Genomic DNA, 17,133 nt, shown 5'->3' on the forward strand with positions numbered 1-17,133 from the left:
GGAAAGTACAAGTGTGAAGATCCAAGAACTGTTCTCGGCTTATATAGGCAGAGATTTCTCTATTTTTCTGAATGAACACCGAAAAAATCAGATTTTTTATGGTAAAGCAATTCAAAACATCTCTCACTTTTGTTATTTTTTATACTTATTTTTCTAGTCGGTGTGTCAAAGTCTCCGTCTCTCCTTAAGGATGGAGGTTGACACCCCAGGGTCATGAAGAACATAAAGCGTGACTTTTCATAAAAGTTCCTTCCGATATTTATTTGTTCGTTCTCTTCTTCTCATCACACCTTTGAGGGAGAGATGGGGTACAATTCATTCCGGGACGACTGCTAACTATCTCTTTTTGACACTAGAACAATGGGAAGAAGGTGTTTGAGAGGAAACCGCGGGTCTGGAAATTTGTAACTCCCTCAAGCGAAAACTAATTAAGCATTTTTTAGAAATCTTCTATGCATTTTATTTTATTTCGGAATGTAACAAATGTGACGTGATATGGATGATATGTATGTTATGTGTTATAAGTTATCGGCAATTCTTCCTTAAGATTCTCACCAGTTTGTGATCAAATTATTTACAAACTAAACGACTTTGACTGTATTCAAGTTCAGGTAAATTTCTGATGCATAAATTAAGACTTATGATACTCCCAGCATGGTATTTTTAAACATGAAATTGTGACAGACATTAAAGATGTGATAATTTAATAGACATGATGGACATTAATAGATAGATAATTTAATTTAAATTATATTGTAGACATGAATCTTTTTAATGGAACTGAATCCCCATTAAACATTTGAGTGTCTGGTGATTTATTACAAACAGCGCGTTGTCTTTTGAGGTAATAAATATTCACTTTTTGATTCTTCATGTAAATTGTGTAGATGGTTACAAGAATTTTGCACCCTTATCTTTCCCCAATGAAAGAAATCACAAAAACTATGCAAAATTATTAGTCAATGTGTATATTACATAGCTAGTATGCAGATAAACTGATTTGCTCTGTTAAAGGGCGGAATCAAGAGTTTTCAGCATTTTAACTAGGTAATGTGTGCACTAGCGGTTTCCGTATAAAGTTTCCACGTGTGCTTCTCTTATTTCCTTTCCCTACTTCTTCCCCCTCACCCTCCACTTTTAGTTCGCAAAGAAAGTAATTCGGTTTCTAATGTAATTTTAATGTTTCGGTTTCTAATGCAAAGCATCAAATGTCGATGAAGGTGTCATTGTGAAAATTAAAGTACCCGACGTAAACAGAGCAAAAACTGATGCCCGCTCGATTTTAGTTGGGGTTCTTTGAAAAACAGAGGATGGGTTTTATAAACTTGATATTAAAACGGGTATTTTAAAACAATTGTCTGCGAAATCTGAATTCAGTGTTTGCAAAGAGAGATTTTTAAAGTAAGAAAATATCCTTACTGTAGAAATATCCTTATATCAAACAGAAATAAAACAATCCCTTGGCACTGGGCAGGGATTCAAAAAATTTGACTGCAAATCTAAATGTACCACAAATAGGTGTGTTGTCGCAAAAGCCATTTGTTATCCAATTCAAAGTGTCACCAATCTTTGAATTGAGCTAATAAGTAAGCATGATTTTATCATATGTTTTGTAAATTTATTTGCTTGATTGTAATAATATTTTAAACTGTTTGATTCTTCGTATTGAAGTTTTTTTCAGTTGATTAATGCTTGATTCTATCAACTAATGTGTATATTGTTCGATTGTATTAAATTGATTCTTTAGATATCAAAAAATAAATAAACAACATTTAATTTAAAAGTACAGAAACGTTTCCGTTGTTCCAGCAAAGATCTTATTTTCACTTTAACAAGTGTCTGATAGGTAATGTGCAGATTATCTAGGTAATTCGCAGATTACCTAGGTAATTGGAGAAATGTAACAATTTTCCGCATTTTAATGGATTAGTTAAGCGGTAACACACACACATGCTGTTCGGATCGGATGACGAATCAGTGATCCAAAACTTTGCTACCATTTAGTGATTTGGCGAAGAATTTGGCGCTTTTCACTACAAAATAGATAATACTGGAATCTTCCAGAATTTTGTCGATAGAACCAATATGAACAGAGATATGCTTGACTGTTCAAGCCTCTTCTTTGGCGTGTCTCGGGGATTATAAAAGGGACTGAACTGGAGGCAGTGTTTTGAGTTCAACTCTGGTTAATATTTGAACGAGCTCTCTCCCTGAATGCTTCGAGCAGCTTATCATTGTTGTACTGTGTTGTGCAGTTTGCGACAAGTGCTGTTGTGTATTGCTTGTGTGCGCCTCGGCTATGAATTTGTTGTCTGCGTATCCGTGACTTCGTGTTTAATAAAAGTCGTTCGTCGTTCGTTATTGAAGCGACCTGCTGATTATTTTGGAAGATCGATATTTCAACTATTTCTTAAAGATTGAATAGAGAAAAGTAAACCATATTAGGTGAATTAGTGTCTCATTAAAACGAACACCTTTTGTGCTAAAGGTTTTTAATAGATGTAGTTGCTTAAAAGTTAAGGACTGAGAAATAATTTTTAAATTCTACGGCTATTTAATATGATCTGTAAAAGCCACATTTCAACAAATAAAACCAGTGAGAGGGGTTTCCTCTAAACTTTCTCTCATATTCTCTATTAAAAGTGTTGTTATTGTCCTCTTTTCTCGCATAAAATTGTGGATCTTTTGTAAGGTCACGAAAGCCTTAAGTTGTATTGGCGAACTGTAACTACGAAATATTTTATCTTTTGCTTGAATGTAATAATGATATTAACAATAGGTTCCCGAAAATGGAATTAGAGTTTTAGAAGCGTTGTTTAAAACCAATTAAAACCAATATCTGAGATGGAACTGCAATAATAATCACAAAATTACATAGCCGGCGTCCTGCCATAGGGGTAGAGCGCCTTCTCCGTGATCTGGGCGCCATTGGTTCGAGTCCCGGTTTGGACATGGTTGTTCTTCCGTTGTTCTATCTATGAGATGTGTGAATGTGCCCTCCTGTAAAAAGGGGTTGTGCAAGCGAATGAGTGATGCGTGAGTAGCAAAGTCGTACTCTTGGCCCTACTCTAAAAAACAAGAGACGCTTCCCCACCGGCTTAAATCGCTGTCTTCGTAATAGCGGGCTTGTCCATGGCAAGTGCCATACGAAACAACAACACAAAATGACGTACTGAATTTCATATATTTAAATCATAGTTTTGAGTTTTCACGTTTAATTGCTTGTAAGAGTACAGACTGATAGAAAATCAATCTCTTGATTGATTGGGCTGCGAATTTGATAGATACCTGCGCTTCAGTTTTCAACCAGTGTATTAAATTTTATTCATCTAGATCTCTTCGCTTTGTAGTTTTTCGTATGATGATGTCGTGTCTGCGTTACCACGGAAAGGGAGTGCAGTAGCTTCTGAGAGTAAAGACCCCTGAGCACCCGAGGGCAGAAGTCTGACTTCTAGCTCATGAAAACTCACACACATTCGCTTGCACAACCCCTTTTTACATGGGGACACAATCACACACCTCACAGATAGAACACAGATGAAGAGCAACCATGCCCGAACCGGGAATCGAACCCGGGACGCCCTGATCACGTGGAAGATGCGCTACCCCTATGCCAGGACGCCGGCAGTTTTTCATGTTAACTTATATTTAGAACCGACAGTTTCTTTCTCTGAAATTTTGATAAAAATGTATAAATTAGGTATAATTATCAGATACCAAATTTCACCCATTCTAGCTCAAAGGTTTTTAAGTTATAGGGTTCCAAGACAGAGATAATGCCAAATAGGGTTTTTTCGAACTCAGGATGGGGGGGGGATTCTGAAACGTGAAGATTCATCAAAATCTCTAGTTCGAATTATTTCCAAGATTAAAATACCTGCTTCATACTTTGTATACATGAAAGTTAAAAACCATCTACACTCATTTTCTTTTCTTTTTTTGAAATTATTTAACTGCACATTGACCTAAGTTTAATATCTTGAAGAAGCCTAATTAATAAGTGAGCAGAAATATTTCTTGGCAATATTATGAAGAAATGATGAACTTCAGAATATTTCGGAAGTTGCATATGCTTTATACATTCATTCAAAAGCATGTTGTGCATGCTTTGAATGCATTTGATTACAGTTATTTATTTATTTAAATGTGTCAATATTTATTAAATATCTTTTTAAATATTTCTTTTTTTTAAATGCTAAATTATGCGATAGCAATAAAGTCATTATTCTTGGTTGATGAAAAGGTCTTAGCCAGTCTTGGTCTCTAAAAAAAATAATTTGAAAATAGTAATTTAGAGAAAAAATAATCTACCTTTGCTTTCCAGCGTGTCGAAAGAAATTAATTTTTGAATATTTTCAAAAACAAAAGGAATTAATTTAATTTATAACGTAATTACACTGCATAATTAAAAGACAACTTTTGAATATTGGAAAAATAAGTTTTGTTCATTAATATTTCCTGGAGTGATTGCTTTAAAACGACAAAATATTGCTTAATTTTTAACTAATTAAAATAAAAAAAAAGCCCTCCAAAGTGCACATTCTGTTCCTTCAAAGTATACTTGTGCCAAAATGTGTAGGTGTATGTCGAAGGATTTCCCCAGCAGAGCACCAATTACGAATACCTACACAGTCATGTGCACTCACGTGTGTTTGAAGTTTTCTCCTTTTTGTTTATTTTCACGTGTTAAATATTTATTAATTCCTGTACCAGTCAAATAATCCTCTAATTTATTAATTCGTGAGTCAAATATTTATATTTATTTGTCAAATATAAATTATAAAAACTTTTGAGATCTATTATTAAAATATATTTTATACGTGTTTGAGTTATTCTCCTTTATTATAATGAAAGTTAAATAGTTACGAATGGTGTGGAGTCGACTACCCCCGACTGATAACGAGACATTCTTCCCATGGGAAAGGTTGTACCATGAACCGTGAGAACATAGGACTCAATTCTCGCCAACAGCGATCCGGTCATTCATATTTATCCGTGTGCCTCAAGGCGGGTTGCAGTAATCACTGTACGATCCTATTACAGCCAATGTTCCATAAAATACATACAGTACAGCGCTGACTACTTATATTGCCTTCATTGGTTATTCTTTAATGGAATTTTGGTAATCAGAAATTTTCATTACCAAATATATTTTTACATGAATAGTTTTTAAGTCTTTATTCTGTAACCTGGAAAAATCGTCCGAGTATTTAAACATCAACCTCACCAAACATTTAAATGATTTTTTTTAAATGAAATCTATTAATTAGAGAAAGTTTAATACACAATCATAAGCTGTTTTCTGAATGGAAAGAAAAAAAACCCCTGTTACCTGTTTGCTAACACAATAATTCGAAAACGCAGCGACCAATCAATTAACACAAAATTATAGACACCCAATGAATTTTTAATTCATTTCATCAACTGGATGACTGCTTTTAGTTACCTATGTGCGCGTGAACAAAATAATTAAACCAGTGGATGTGGTCTCTCCAAACTTTATCGCATGCTCTCTAATAAATTTCTCATACCAGAGAATGTCTTGCTTGGCATTAAAGTACAATTGTCATGAAACATTAACCTTTGGCGTGAATTCAGCATTTTTATTGATTCTATAGTGTAATCTTTGGCGAGTTCTTTGGCGATTACTCCCTGGCATGACGTTAATAGTATCGTTTAGACATGTTTTTCTCAACAAGATTGAAACAAGATTTGGCACAAAATTGCACATGTAACCACAAAATCCTATATCAAATTGATATATTTTACTGTTTTTTTTACTATCATTTTTACTATCATTCTGTTTCTGAAAGTACAGACCGACAGACAATCAACCCGCTGTTGGATTTGGCTCAAATTTTGACAGGTGTCTATACTATAGATGTTGAATCTGTGTGCATCTATCTTAGAATATTATATATCTAGCTTTCTTTGTTTTGCAGTTATCCAGTTAACTTATATTCGAATAAATGGACAGACGGACTTCCTCTGAACAGATTTTATACAAAATTGGATAGAAATATGCAAATTTGGTGTAAAGAACCGTATACCAAAATTCAGTCGTCTAGTTCAAAACATTTGTGAGTTGTCTTTGTCACAGGCAGAGACAGTCGGATATTTTCCAAAAATGTGTTTTTGAACTCAAGGAGGATTAAAACGTGGAGATTTGTCAAAATATAGAGTCTGAATTTTTCGACGATTACTATGCTTTCTCTACGCATATGAGAAAGTGAAAATGCAATGATCTAAATTGATGAATTTGGCAGATGGGTTTATTACTGAGATTATATATCTGTGCAGGGACCGACTTAGCCTAATTGGGGTCAGGGGCAGAAACTTCTTTGGAGGACCTACCTTTGTCTTTACGCTATACTGGTATTTCGTTTTAAAAAAGTTCATTATAGAAGGAAACGTAGAATAAACTTTCTATTCGATTTGCCCCCGCCCTCTAATTTGCGGGCCCGGTCCAACTGCCCAGTATGCCCCTGCCTTATTCAGGCTTTGGATCTGTGTTCAATTACGGACCAAATTTGCCGAAAAGATGAGTGCATGCTGATGTATATATTTCTACGTATGCGAAAACAGATAACTACACAATAACTTTCTTGGAGGACTGCACAGTAATCTTCCCAAGTCTGCTGCCCAAATCTTGTTCGTTTCAATCGTTACAATGATGATTTTGCATCCAAGCACAGTTATTGTAAAAAAAATTATGATTGAGCTTACTTCATTTGCTTATAATGCCTTAATTTAAATCAAAACGAATAAAGTTTCTAGGCCTAGATTCCTGTAAACATTTAGAAAATGAATGAAACAAAAAAATTACGAAAGTACAAAATAAAAGATATAAAAATAGCAAGACTATATAAATGGAACACTGAAAACTAATTGTTTAGATTTACAGATAAAGCACGACGTAATGGTACATTTGCACTTTTATAAAAAGAAAGCCAATTTTGCGAATTAAAAAAATTATAAATTGCTTGGCTTTTAATTCTCTACCTTCAGAAGTATATAATAAAGTCGTTTGGTTCTGAAAAGGATCGTTTATGCTTCAATAAAGTATTATTAAAATAAATTGAAAATGAAACTTAATGGAAAAAAAAGTGTTCCAAAAATGAAAGAGAGAAATTATTATTATTGAAATGGATAAACTGAGATTTTTAGCAGCAAAGATTGTCAAAAGGCTCCCAATACAAAGAGTCAGAGTTAATAAATATCAAAAAACTTCAATGAACGAAGAACAATTTGCAAAAAGCGTTTATGAAGAAGAGCTGTTTTGGATCAAAATTTTAAGAGACGTAATTTCTAAGTGATTGAAAGTGAATTTGCGCCAAAGGTTTGTTCTTTGAGTTGAATACTTCAAACAGTGCACGAGAATATGTTCAATGTTCACTTTGTTGGTGAGAATCTGAATTTTTTTTGGATTGATTTGGAATATTAAGTTGTTAATTTAAAGAGCGTTCTAATTGTGCATCGAAGGCTACTTTGAACCTTAGATCGGAGAAGATAAAATACCATTACTTATTTTTAAGAGTTGGCCCATATTTCTTCACGTGTGATTTAATTACTCAAATGAAATCTTTGGAAATGTTATTCCTTGTGTTATTTTCTCGAACATGAAGTACATAGGAGGTATTGTAATCGTCAAAAAATTCGAACTCAATATTTTGATGAATCTTCACATTTCAGAATTCCTTGAGTTCAAAAAACACATTTTTGGTATTAGTCCAAGAACACGATAGCTCAAAAACCCTTTGAGTTAGAGTGGTGAAATTTGGTATATGGACTGACGACTAAATTTATAATATTTTGACATATTTTGAACGAAATCTTTTACAAGAAGTCTGTCTATCCGTCTATTCCATTACAAGTGAACTCGATAAGTCCAAAACGCAAAGAGCTATACAGATGAAATCTGGTACACAAGTTTAGCATCTAAAATATAGATTCCCAAATTTCGAACCAAATCTATCAAAGGATTGGCTATAGGTTGATCTGTATTTTCGCAAGCACATAAACTTGATAACTTCAAAAACATAGCGACTTAAACATATGAAATCTGGCATATGACCCTATGACTTCAATTGTAGTTCTGTGTGAAAGCTTTATTTCAATTGGTTCAATAAAATATCATTCAAAGTACATATTCATACAATATATTCAGTAAAATTTAATTCACACCAAAGATCTGTATTTCATAATTATTGTTCGCTAATACCATGCAAGGCATTTCTTACTGAATGAGTTCCATTTATTTTTATATAATGGCCATAATTTTATACTTGATGGGAATAAGACATTAATAGTTGAGTATGTGAGAAAATTTTGAAGAGACCTTATGTATGACCTTATGGAGAGACCTTATGTTGAGTATGTGTGGGAGAGAGACTTTAGTTTAATCTTATGGTAGTGAAACCAATGTCTTTTCAGCATTCAGTTGCAATTAATTTTTTGACAAAATAGAAATTATGTAACATTCTCTTATATTACTTTAGAATCAATTTTATGAATAGTCCAAATATTCACATGAAAAACCATCTATGATGATATCGTAATTTTCTTACTGTCTTATGATTTTGTTCTTTTTTCGAAAGGAAATTAAAACATTCGAATGTAATTCTAATCAATGAAACTCAATTCTTAAAAAGTAATAATAATAAATTCCGTGCTTCTGGCAACGAATATACATTTTAAATATGCGTTTAGAAAAACAGAAAAGTGAGAATAAATCGAAGAGAGATGATCTGACGTTTTTTATGAAACACAAATGAAATAATTATTAACGAGGCAATCTTATACTCTCTAAGAATTTTTATTAAATGAGTTTTAGCAAACATTTAAAAATCAACACAAAATTTCACAAAAAGAAGAAAATTTTTAAAGATTTAAGAAAAATTAGAATAAATTATACGCTTGATTAAAATTACAATTTATTTCGAATGTATTTTATCAGTGCTTCCTGTTCTTATAGTTTTGGTTTAATCATGAGATTATTTTTAATAAAAAAAATAATAATTCTTTATAAGTTTACTACTAAAATAGTGTTTTCAGAATTATTTTTCATTCATTAGTAATTAATTTCTTTTCCTAATCTTAAATATATTTCCTAATTTTTTGTTAGAATTATTAAAAATTCGTTAATCAATTTTTCACAAGTTCCTTACAAGATGGCGCTCTTAAAGGAATCAAATTTTACTAAAATTCAATTTATAAAAAGATAATTCAGATCTGAAAATAGTAAAATATTATATTACCAGCTGAGACAAGCATACAACAGTAAAAAGAAAACTGTAGAATTTCCGGTCAACATTAAAATGAGTGAAAAATCGTTTGCAAAATTCCATTGATAGAAACATATAAAAAGTTAAAAAAAAAGTGCTTACAAATAAATATTTTTACAAACAATTTAACATTCGAAGGTTTAAAAACCGAGGTAAAAATGTGACACTACAAATTAAATGACAAATACAAAATGTTAAGATGTATAAAAACTCATTTATTTGGTCTTAAATTACATGCAGAGAAAAAAATCCGATGCTTGATTTGAAAAAGAACTGTTTCTAACGCAATGCGGAAGAGAAGTTATTGTCCCCAGTTTCCACCATTTTGTACCAAATCAACCACTTGTTTCCCCTGCAATATAAAAATAAAATAAATAAACAAAGAAGTTATATCATAAACAATCAAGTTTATTAAATGCTGTTATAAAAATTAATAACGTAATTAATCTGGTCTTTTTCAAAAATCATCGCAATATATAAATTTCGAGTAAGTAAAAATTATTTCTCAAAAGTGAGATCTGCAAGAAGAAATTTTCACAATTCATGATTTTAATAACTGTACTATAATTAGATTTACAGCCTGAAATTTCTCTTAGGTTATTTGTTAAAATTTTATATAAAAATATAAATACTGACTTATGAGAAGTATAGTTATACGGTGATTTATCTTTGATGAGTTTAGAAGAGAATATCATTAGTTACAAAAAGCATTAAAAGATTATTTATTACAATTTCCTAATAAATCTTAAGCTATCAAAGATTTTAGATCAATACTTTTAGATGAAATTTTAAATAATTTGATTCCATAATCATTTTGGGATGTTGGGCATATAGATGTACATATTGTCAATGGATATCAAATCATAAAAAGAGACAGTCAAAACAGTGGAAGATCTTTTTATAACTTGGAAGAAGAGAATATCCTTATTACGACCTACATTCTCATAAGAACACGAATTGTTGTCCACTCTATTTAGCGACGGATTTCCAGCAAGGCAGACTAAGAGTCGACTAGGGCTTCTAATAGGTTGAAAGGATGGCGCAAACAATTCATTAAAATCGTTCGCTGCCGCCACTCACACCTGATATTTGGGTCACCTATCTAATTAGATGACCCCTCCTTTGCTACCTCTTAACTATAATAGAAAAGGGGGTAATCTAATAAGACAGAGGGTTTGGTACAATTACATATTATCTGTAAAGCACAAGTGCATAATCCTGCAATCAATGTGTTAAAAAACTGTTATAAGCAAGTTGCAAAATAATTTAGAAAAAAAAACAGACTGTATGAATTATAAAAAGGTAAGATGATGCTACTTGGTTAAAGTGCAATTCTATCTATTTTATTATTCTCAATTAACTATTACAGCTATTTTTAAGCAATTAGCTATCATACCTGGCAGTGACTAGTGTGCAAACTTGGATGCTACACTAGTGATCAAGCTTAAAAAAAATAACATTTTCAAAAAGTTTATTAAACTAAAAATAATTAACTTGAATAAATTATTAAAACGTTGATTAATTTAAAATGCGAGATTAAATTGGGAAATTTATTTAAAGAGGGATTATATAAAGTAAACTAAGCAGGGGTGCAAAATGTTTAATGATTTTGCTTAGAATGATTTTAATATAATGCGAAAAGAATTATACTACAGTTTAACACAGACAAATTTCTTATAACAAGGTGTTTTGACAGCATGGTTATCACATATGAAGATTAGAATTTTTTCTTATACAAGAATTCTTACGCGAATATTCTCTTATAATGCGAATTTTTCCATTCTTATACTTTGTTTGTTCTAAAATTGATAATTTGGTTTAGGATAGCTTCCATACAAAAATAGGACATAACAGGGTTTTTTTGGAAAAAAAGTTATAATAAAATGTGTTGGTTTTGCTTTTGGAAATTTCTGTGAAAGATTGAATGACTTAACAATATTAAAGAAAAGTTATTAATTTACAACTCAACAATGAAAGCAAAATAACCCTCCTTACCAATGCATGAATCAAAGACCTTGACAAAATCAGTCCAGTTCTTAGGATGTCATTCATTTTTTGTATGGAGCAACCAAGGCACCATATCCGTAGGGGTAATAGGGGTATCCATAGGGGTAACCAAGATAATTGAGGGCGGCAGCAGCAGCGGGGTAAGGGTAGTATTCTGGTACGACAGCAGCAGGTACAGCTGGTGCTACAGGAGCCGCCACGGCAGCAGCTGGAGCTGGATAGGCAGGGGCAGCATAACGGGCAGGTACAGCTGGTACTGCTGGAGCTGCGGGCACAGCGGCTACTGCAGCTGGACCTGGTAAGAGTGGTGTATAGTAGCCTTTTCCATAAGCGGCATATGGTGCATATGGAAATAGAGGGCCAGCTGAGGCTGTGCAGCAGAACAAAGCGACGAGACAGGCGAAGGATATCTGAAAAAAGAAACATTTTAAAATTATATTTTTAATATATTTAACCTTGTACTTTTATATTATAAATGACAACAACTCTAATTAACCAACTAGTTCAATTTAAAATTTAACTAGTAGCAATATAATTGTTCAGGGATCGAAATGGATTATATGTTAACAATTAAACCAAAAATTCTATTCACATTTTGTTTCTGATTGTAATTTTTCTGAGTTTTCAGATTTCTCTGTAATTTAAAAAAATATTTCCACGAATTTATCCAGAATAGTTATGGTTTCGTTTTCAATACGTTTGAATTACTTTAAGATAATATACTAGGTTAAGATAAGATCTTTAAGATTATATACTACTATTTTATTAGTAATTTTTAATACAGAATTTTCTAGGTAGACGGCAATTTGTGATAAAAGGCAGTTCTTTCTGAAATTCGAATTACCAGCTTAATTTGAAATAGTTATCAATCAACCGATATTAAAGAATTAAAATAAAAAAAAAGAATATTATTCAAATAGTACAGTATACTATAATTTTGTTAGTAAATTTTTTTTGTACAGAATTTTAGGCTAATCGGGAATTTCTAATAACAGGCAGCTATTCTTGAATTTCGAAATATCAGCTCAATTCAAAATATTTATCAATTAATCTATATTAAAGAAATGAAATATTACGATTTAGAGTGGTTAAAAGAACATTATTCAAATAGAATTCAATGAGTTCATATAAGTAATTTTGTCTCTGTTTTGATTAAAAGTTTAACATGAAAGGATTATAAAATTGTGATGACATTTGAATTTTATTCTATGTTAATTTTATTTGGGTTTTATTTTGACGATTGGTATATGAAAAAAATTTAGAAAATCAGCATATTTTTCATAAGAGATTGTTTTAAAAAAATAACTTAAATTGCAATCACAATTTACTGTCTGAGTTTAATAGTAAATTTTCTGAACTTTTAAGGTTCTCTGTGTTAAAATTTACTCACATACAAGGCATTATCGGATTCTGATAATTTTATTTATAATATTCAATATTCTCCAATAATTTAACTTGATCTTTAAGATAATATTCTAGAATTTCATTTTCTATTTGTATATTTCTTTTCATATAAAATTTTCAGAGGATTCGTCAATCTAGAAATTCGCATTTCTTAAGGAATTTCGATTATTAATAAATAAAATTGAAAACAGTAATTAACACGGATTAAAAAAAATAATAAACTTTAGATTTTTCCATCAGTTAAATATCTTTTATAAAAGAAGAGCCATCAAATTGAATAATAGATATGAATTTTTAAGCAATTTTGTATGTTTTTGACTAAATATTTACGAAGTTATTCGGTGGTACGTCGAAATAGCATTAAATTATTTTACTCAGTAACCTCTTTAATCAATTTGTTTAGACTTGATGAAGTGTTATTATATATAGACGTAAGAAAAGACAAAGAAAGATTAACATAAAATATATCATTTAAACTCGTCTATATTCCCATTTATTTCCCAAAGAAATGCGAGAAAAATTTTCGACCAAGATCGTGAGGAACTTACCAATGAGTTCATGACTGTAGGTATTGAGCAACTGCTGCTACTATTCCACAAGAGTTGACAGAGGATCGCAAAGCGCAAGTGTGAAGATCCAAGAATTGTTCTCGGCTTATATAGGCAGAGATTTCCCAACTTTCCTCAATGAACACCGAAAAAATTCACCTTCTTCGTGGCTAAGAAATTCAAAATACCTCTCATTTTCGTTATTTTTATGCTTATTTTTCTAGTATTCGTATCAGAGTCTCCTTCCTCTTTTAATGATGGAGGTTGACACCCCAGGGTCATGCAGGACATAAAGCGTGTCTTGTTCGTAAACGTTCCTTCCGATTTTTATTTGTTTTTTCTCTTCATTTCACCACACCACCTCCGAGATAGAGATGGGACACAATTCACTCCGGGACGACTGTTAACTATCCCAATTTGACACTAGAACAATGGAAAGAAGGTATTTGAGGGGAAAACGCGCTTTTGGAAATTTGGAACTCCCTCAGGCGAAAACTAACTAAGGATTCTTATTGGAATCTTAACTGCATTTTTTTTTCGAATTGTAACAAAAAAAATGAGGATGATCTATGTGTTACCGGTTACCGACAATTCTATGTTAGCTAATTATTAATGACTTAGGCTTCGCAATGAATATTACTTGTAATTAACTGCAATTAAATCTCTTATGCATGACTTAATTTTCATAACTTTATAGTGTTTTGTTTTATTATAGAATTGTGACAGAGGTTCCATTCGTTCCATTCCTATTATCAGTACAAATGTTCCTTTTATTGCATTCATGAAGCTTTCTAATGGAATTCAGTCCCGAATTATAGTGCTATTAAAATTTTTATTTCAAACTGCACACTGTTTTTTTATAGTAATGTAATTTCTCTTTTTGACTCCACTTGTAAATTCATTCAAAAACTGGAGGAGTATTCTGTCAAAAACTTTCTTGCATACTCTAAATACTTGTATGGCATTGGCGTACAATAGTTACGAAATATTTTTTGGCTTGAATTTAGCATTTTTGCTGAATCTATCGTGTCATCCTTGGCGGCTGTTTTGGCGATTGATTCCTTCCATGCCGTTAATAACGTCCGAAAAGCGAATTTGTGCTTCAGACACGTTTTGACTGAAACAAGATTTGACACAAAACTGCATTTGTAGTCACAAAATCATAGAACAAATATGATATATTTAAGTCATTGCGTTTTTAAGTTATCCCATTTACATGTTTAGAAAAGGGTGGACCGGTAGATAGTCAACCCCTTGTTGAATTTTCCTTAAAATTTGACAAGCGTTTACATTATAGATGTTAAATCTGAATACCGAATTTTATCTATCTAGCTCCCTTTGTTTGCAGTATTAACAACACGACACATTATAAGTTAACACGACATATTTTGTCGTTTTAACTTATATTCGAACTTCTAGTGAACAGAGTTTACTCAAAATAGGACAGAAATCTGAAAATGTTATGTTAAGACCGTATTCGCAATTTCAACCGCATAGCTCAAACATTTTTTAAGTTATCTTTGTCACATATAGACACGCAGACATTTTTCAATAATGCGTTTTTCGAATTTAGAAAGGTTTGAAATGTGGCGAGTCGTCAAATTCTCGATTTCGAATTTTTTGACAACTACTATAAATTCTCTATACTACGTGTACGAGAAAGTAAAAGTAAAAAGTTTAGTTTTATTTTAGATAAAAATTTATTCAGTAAAATAAGAATAATAATTATCGAAATGAATGATCCTGTTGATAACTACACATTTTCTGACATCATTGGACATATAGTTACTCTTTATGATAGAACCACAAAATTTTTTCCCTCTCAAATAATAAATAAATGGCATTAAAAATTTTTAAGTGTTTGCTTTTATGCTGAGATATTCATCTTTAACTGACTACTTAAATTCATTTAATTAAGCTGATAATTATTATTTTAATTAATTGTCACAAGATGAACTCAATAAAGATTATTTTCTCCTTCAATAGTAAATGAAAATGGAGCAATGTATTTAGTAAACCTTGAATCCAAGCAAAATTATTGATGCTATTATTTTGAAAGTATATTTCTCAATTCAAATAATAAGATGTGATAAAGGTCTAAAAAATACGCAAACTAAAATAAAAATGTAAATAATATTATATAATAAATAGCTTACAGTTTCTTTGTAAGGAACTTAGCAACCCATAGGCACTTACTTAAAGAATCACTAAACTTCAGCACTGATTGGTAATAATCTTATTCAAAGAGCTTCTTATTCAGAGAAGTTTCGGTAATCCGACATTAAGCCGTAGAATATAATTTTAGATGAGGAACTTTAAATTATTGCTCTAAGCTAAATATTTATCCTTTGAACAACTGGAATCCACCAACAACTTAAGTAATTTATTAAAAGCGATATTATTATTAAGGTGTATGTATGTACACACTTGAAACTTCGAAAATCGTTCAAAATATCGAATATTTTTTTTATTGCTTAATAATGTTCTCTAATCCTTTAGCTTTCAAACGATACCAAGATGTTGTCAATATTCGAAATAGTTCTCGAGTTATAATTATTTTTCTTGAGGTGCTTTCATTAAAAACTCTAGTTACGGTGTTTTTAAAACTCATTTTATGAAGAATGATATTTTTTTACTATGTTGCTTCATTCGAACAATCATAACTCAACAAGAAATGAACCAAATACAATTATTTATATATCAAAATAATCTGTATGAAATAGCGGATGTTTTGTGCCTCAATCAAAGTTGTATTTATAGAAATAAATTTTTAATAGCTATTTAAAAGTTAAAACTAAAAAAAAATCTCGCTTTTTCTATTCATCGTTGATGAAAAAAAAAAAAACTATATATTTTTATAACTTGATTGAGGCAGACAACATGAAGACTAATATTAGGCATCATTTCCAACTAGAATTGTGTGTCTGTACAAATTAGAATTTAAGATATCATGTTTCAAAAAATAGGCTAATTAGCTCGTTAAATATTATTTAATTAATTAATAATTAGTGTAATATGGTTTTTTCTCACTGAAATGAGTTTAAACATATATTAATGACCTACTATGAAAAAACTGGATTTTTAAAGTTAAAATTAAAAAAAAAAAAATCTTCTAGTGTGTGCGTACACATTAAAGAAAAATTTACTTCAGGGGTTATCAGCTGTTTTCTGAACAGAATGATTCGTGTTTCTTTTTATATAATGTGCAGGATGGTTATAATTAAAGTTCCACGTTGGAATGGTCATAAAAGGAAAACTACTGGCCCAAATGTTATCAAACTTGGTAATAATTTAAAGGAGGTAATGAAATGTTTCTCCCCCCCCCCAAAAAAAAAAAAGTTCACAAACTAACCATTAGAGGAGAAAATGGCGCTGTATACAGCATTGTTAAACAGGAAGACAATGCTTTAAAATGTGTATAATCGTTCAACATGTTCAACGTGGCATTTATCATTTTCTGAAAGCAAGTTCAATGGCATTGCTGCATTTTCAGCAAAAGCTCTTAGCATATGCCTCTTGGCGTATTCCTCTTACTGAATGATACCTTTGCAAAGCGCGCTAATCAATGCTATCGCATTCACAATAACGAGAAAAGCATGGTCTTGCATGGTTAGTGACATTGTCAATTCGTAACGATGGGAACTCTGACAAACAGACTCGCTTTTATCTGGAAAACCAAATGATGTGTAAAGTGCATTTGCATAAATCATTTTCTTCTTCCTGCCGAAGCCAATAGCAAGACATTGCGGTTTTACATAACCCCCAAAAGCAGTTTCGTTTCAGAAACAATTAAACACATTTTAAACCGATGTCTACATGGCTTATTTTGTTTAACGATATTGCATACAGCGCCATTTCCCCCCCTGGTGGTGAGTTTTTGATTTTTTTTG

At 31.4% G+C, this 17,133-nt stretch overlaps 1 protein-coding gene across 1 annotated transcript; it reads right to left on the reverse strand.

Annotated features, from left to right (window-relative positions):
• Window positions 1–9,478: 9,478 nt before the first annotated feature.
• Window positions 9,479–13,389, reverse strand: LOC129988977 (uncharacterized). Its single transcript, XM_056097277.1, has 3 exons — window positions 13,244–13,389; window positions 11,280–11,701; window positions 9,479–9,636 (listed from the first exon to the last, which is right to left on the reverse strand). The coding sequence occupies exons 1-2, from the start codon at window positions 13,253–13,255 to the stop codon at window positions 11,333–11,335; spliced, it is 381 nt and encodes a 126-aa protein (XP_055953252.1). The 5' UTR covers window positions 13,256–13,389; the 3' UTR covers window positions 9,479–9,636; window positions 11,280–11,332.
• Window positions 13,390–17,133: the final 3,744 nt, after the last annotated feature.

Source organism: Argiope bruennichi, chromosome 10, assembly GCF_947563725.1.
Source record: "Argiope bruennichi chromosome 10, qqArgBrue1.1, whole genome shotgun sequence".
Classification (NCBI taxonomy): domain Eukaryota; kingdom Metazoa; phylum Arthropoda; class Arachnida; order Araneae; family Araneidae; genus Argiope; species Argiope bruennichi.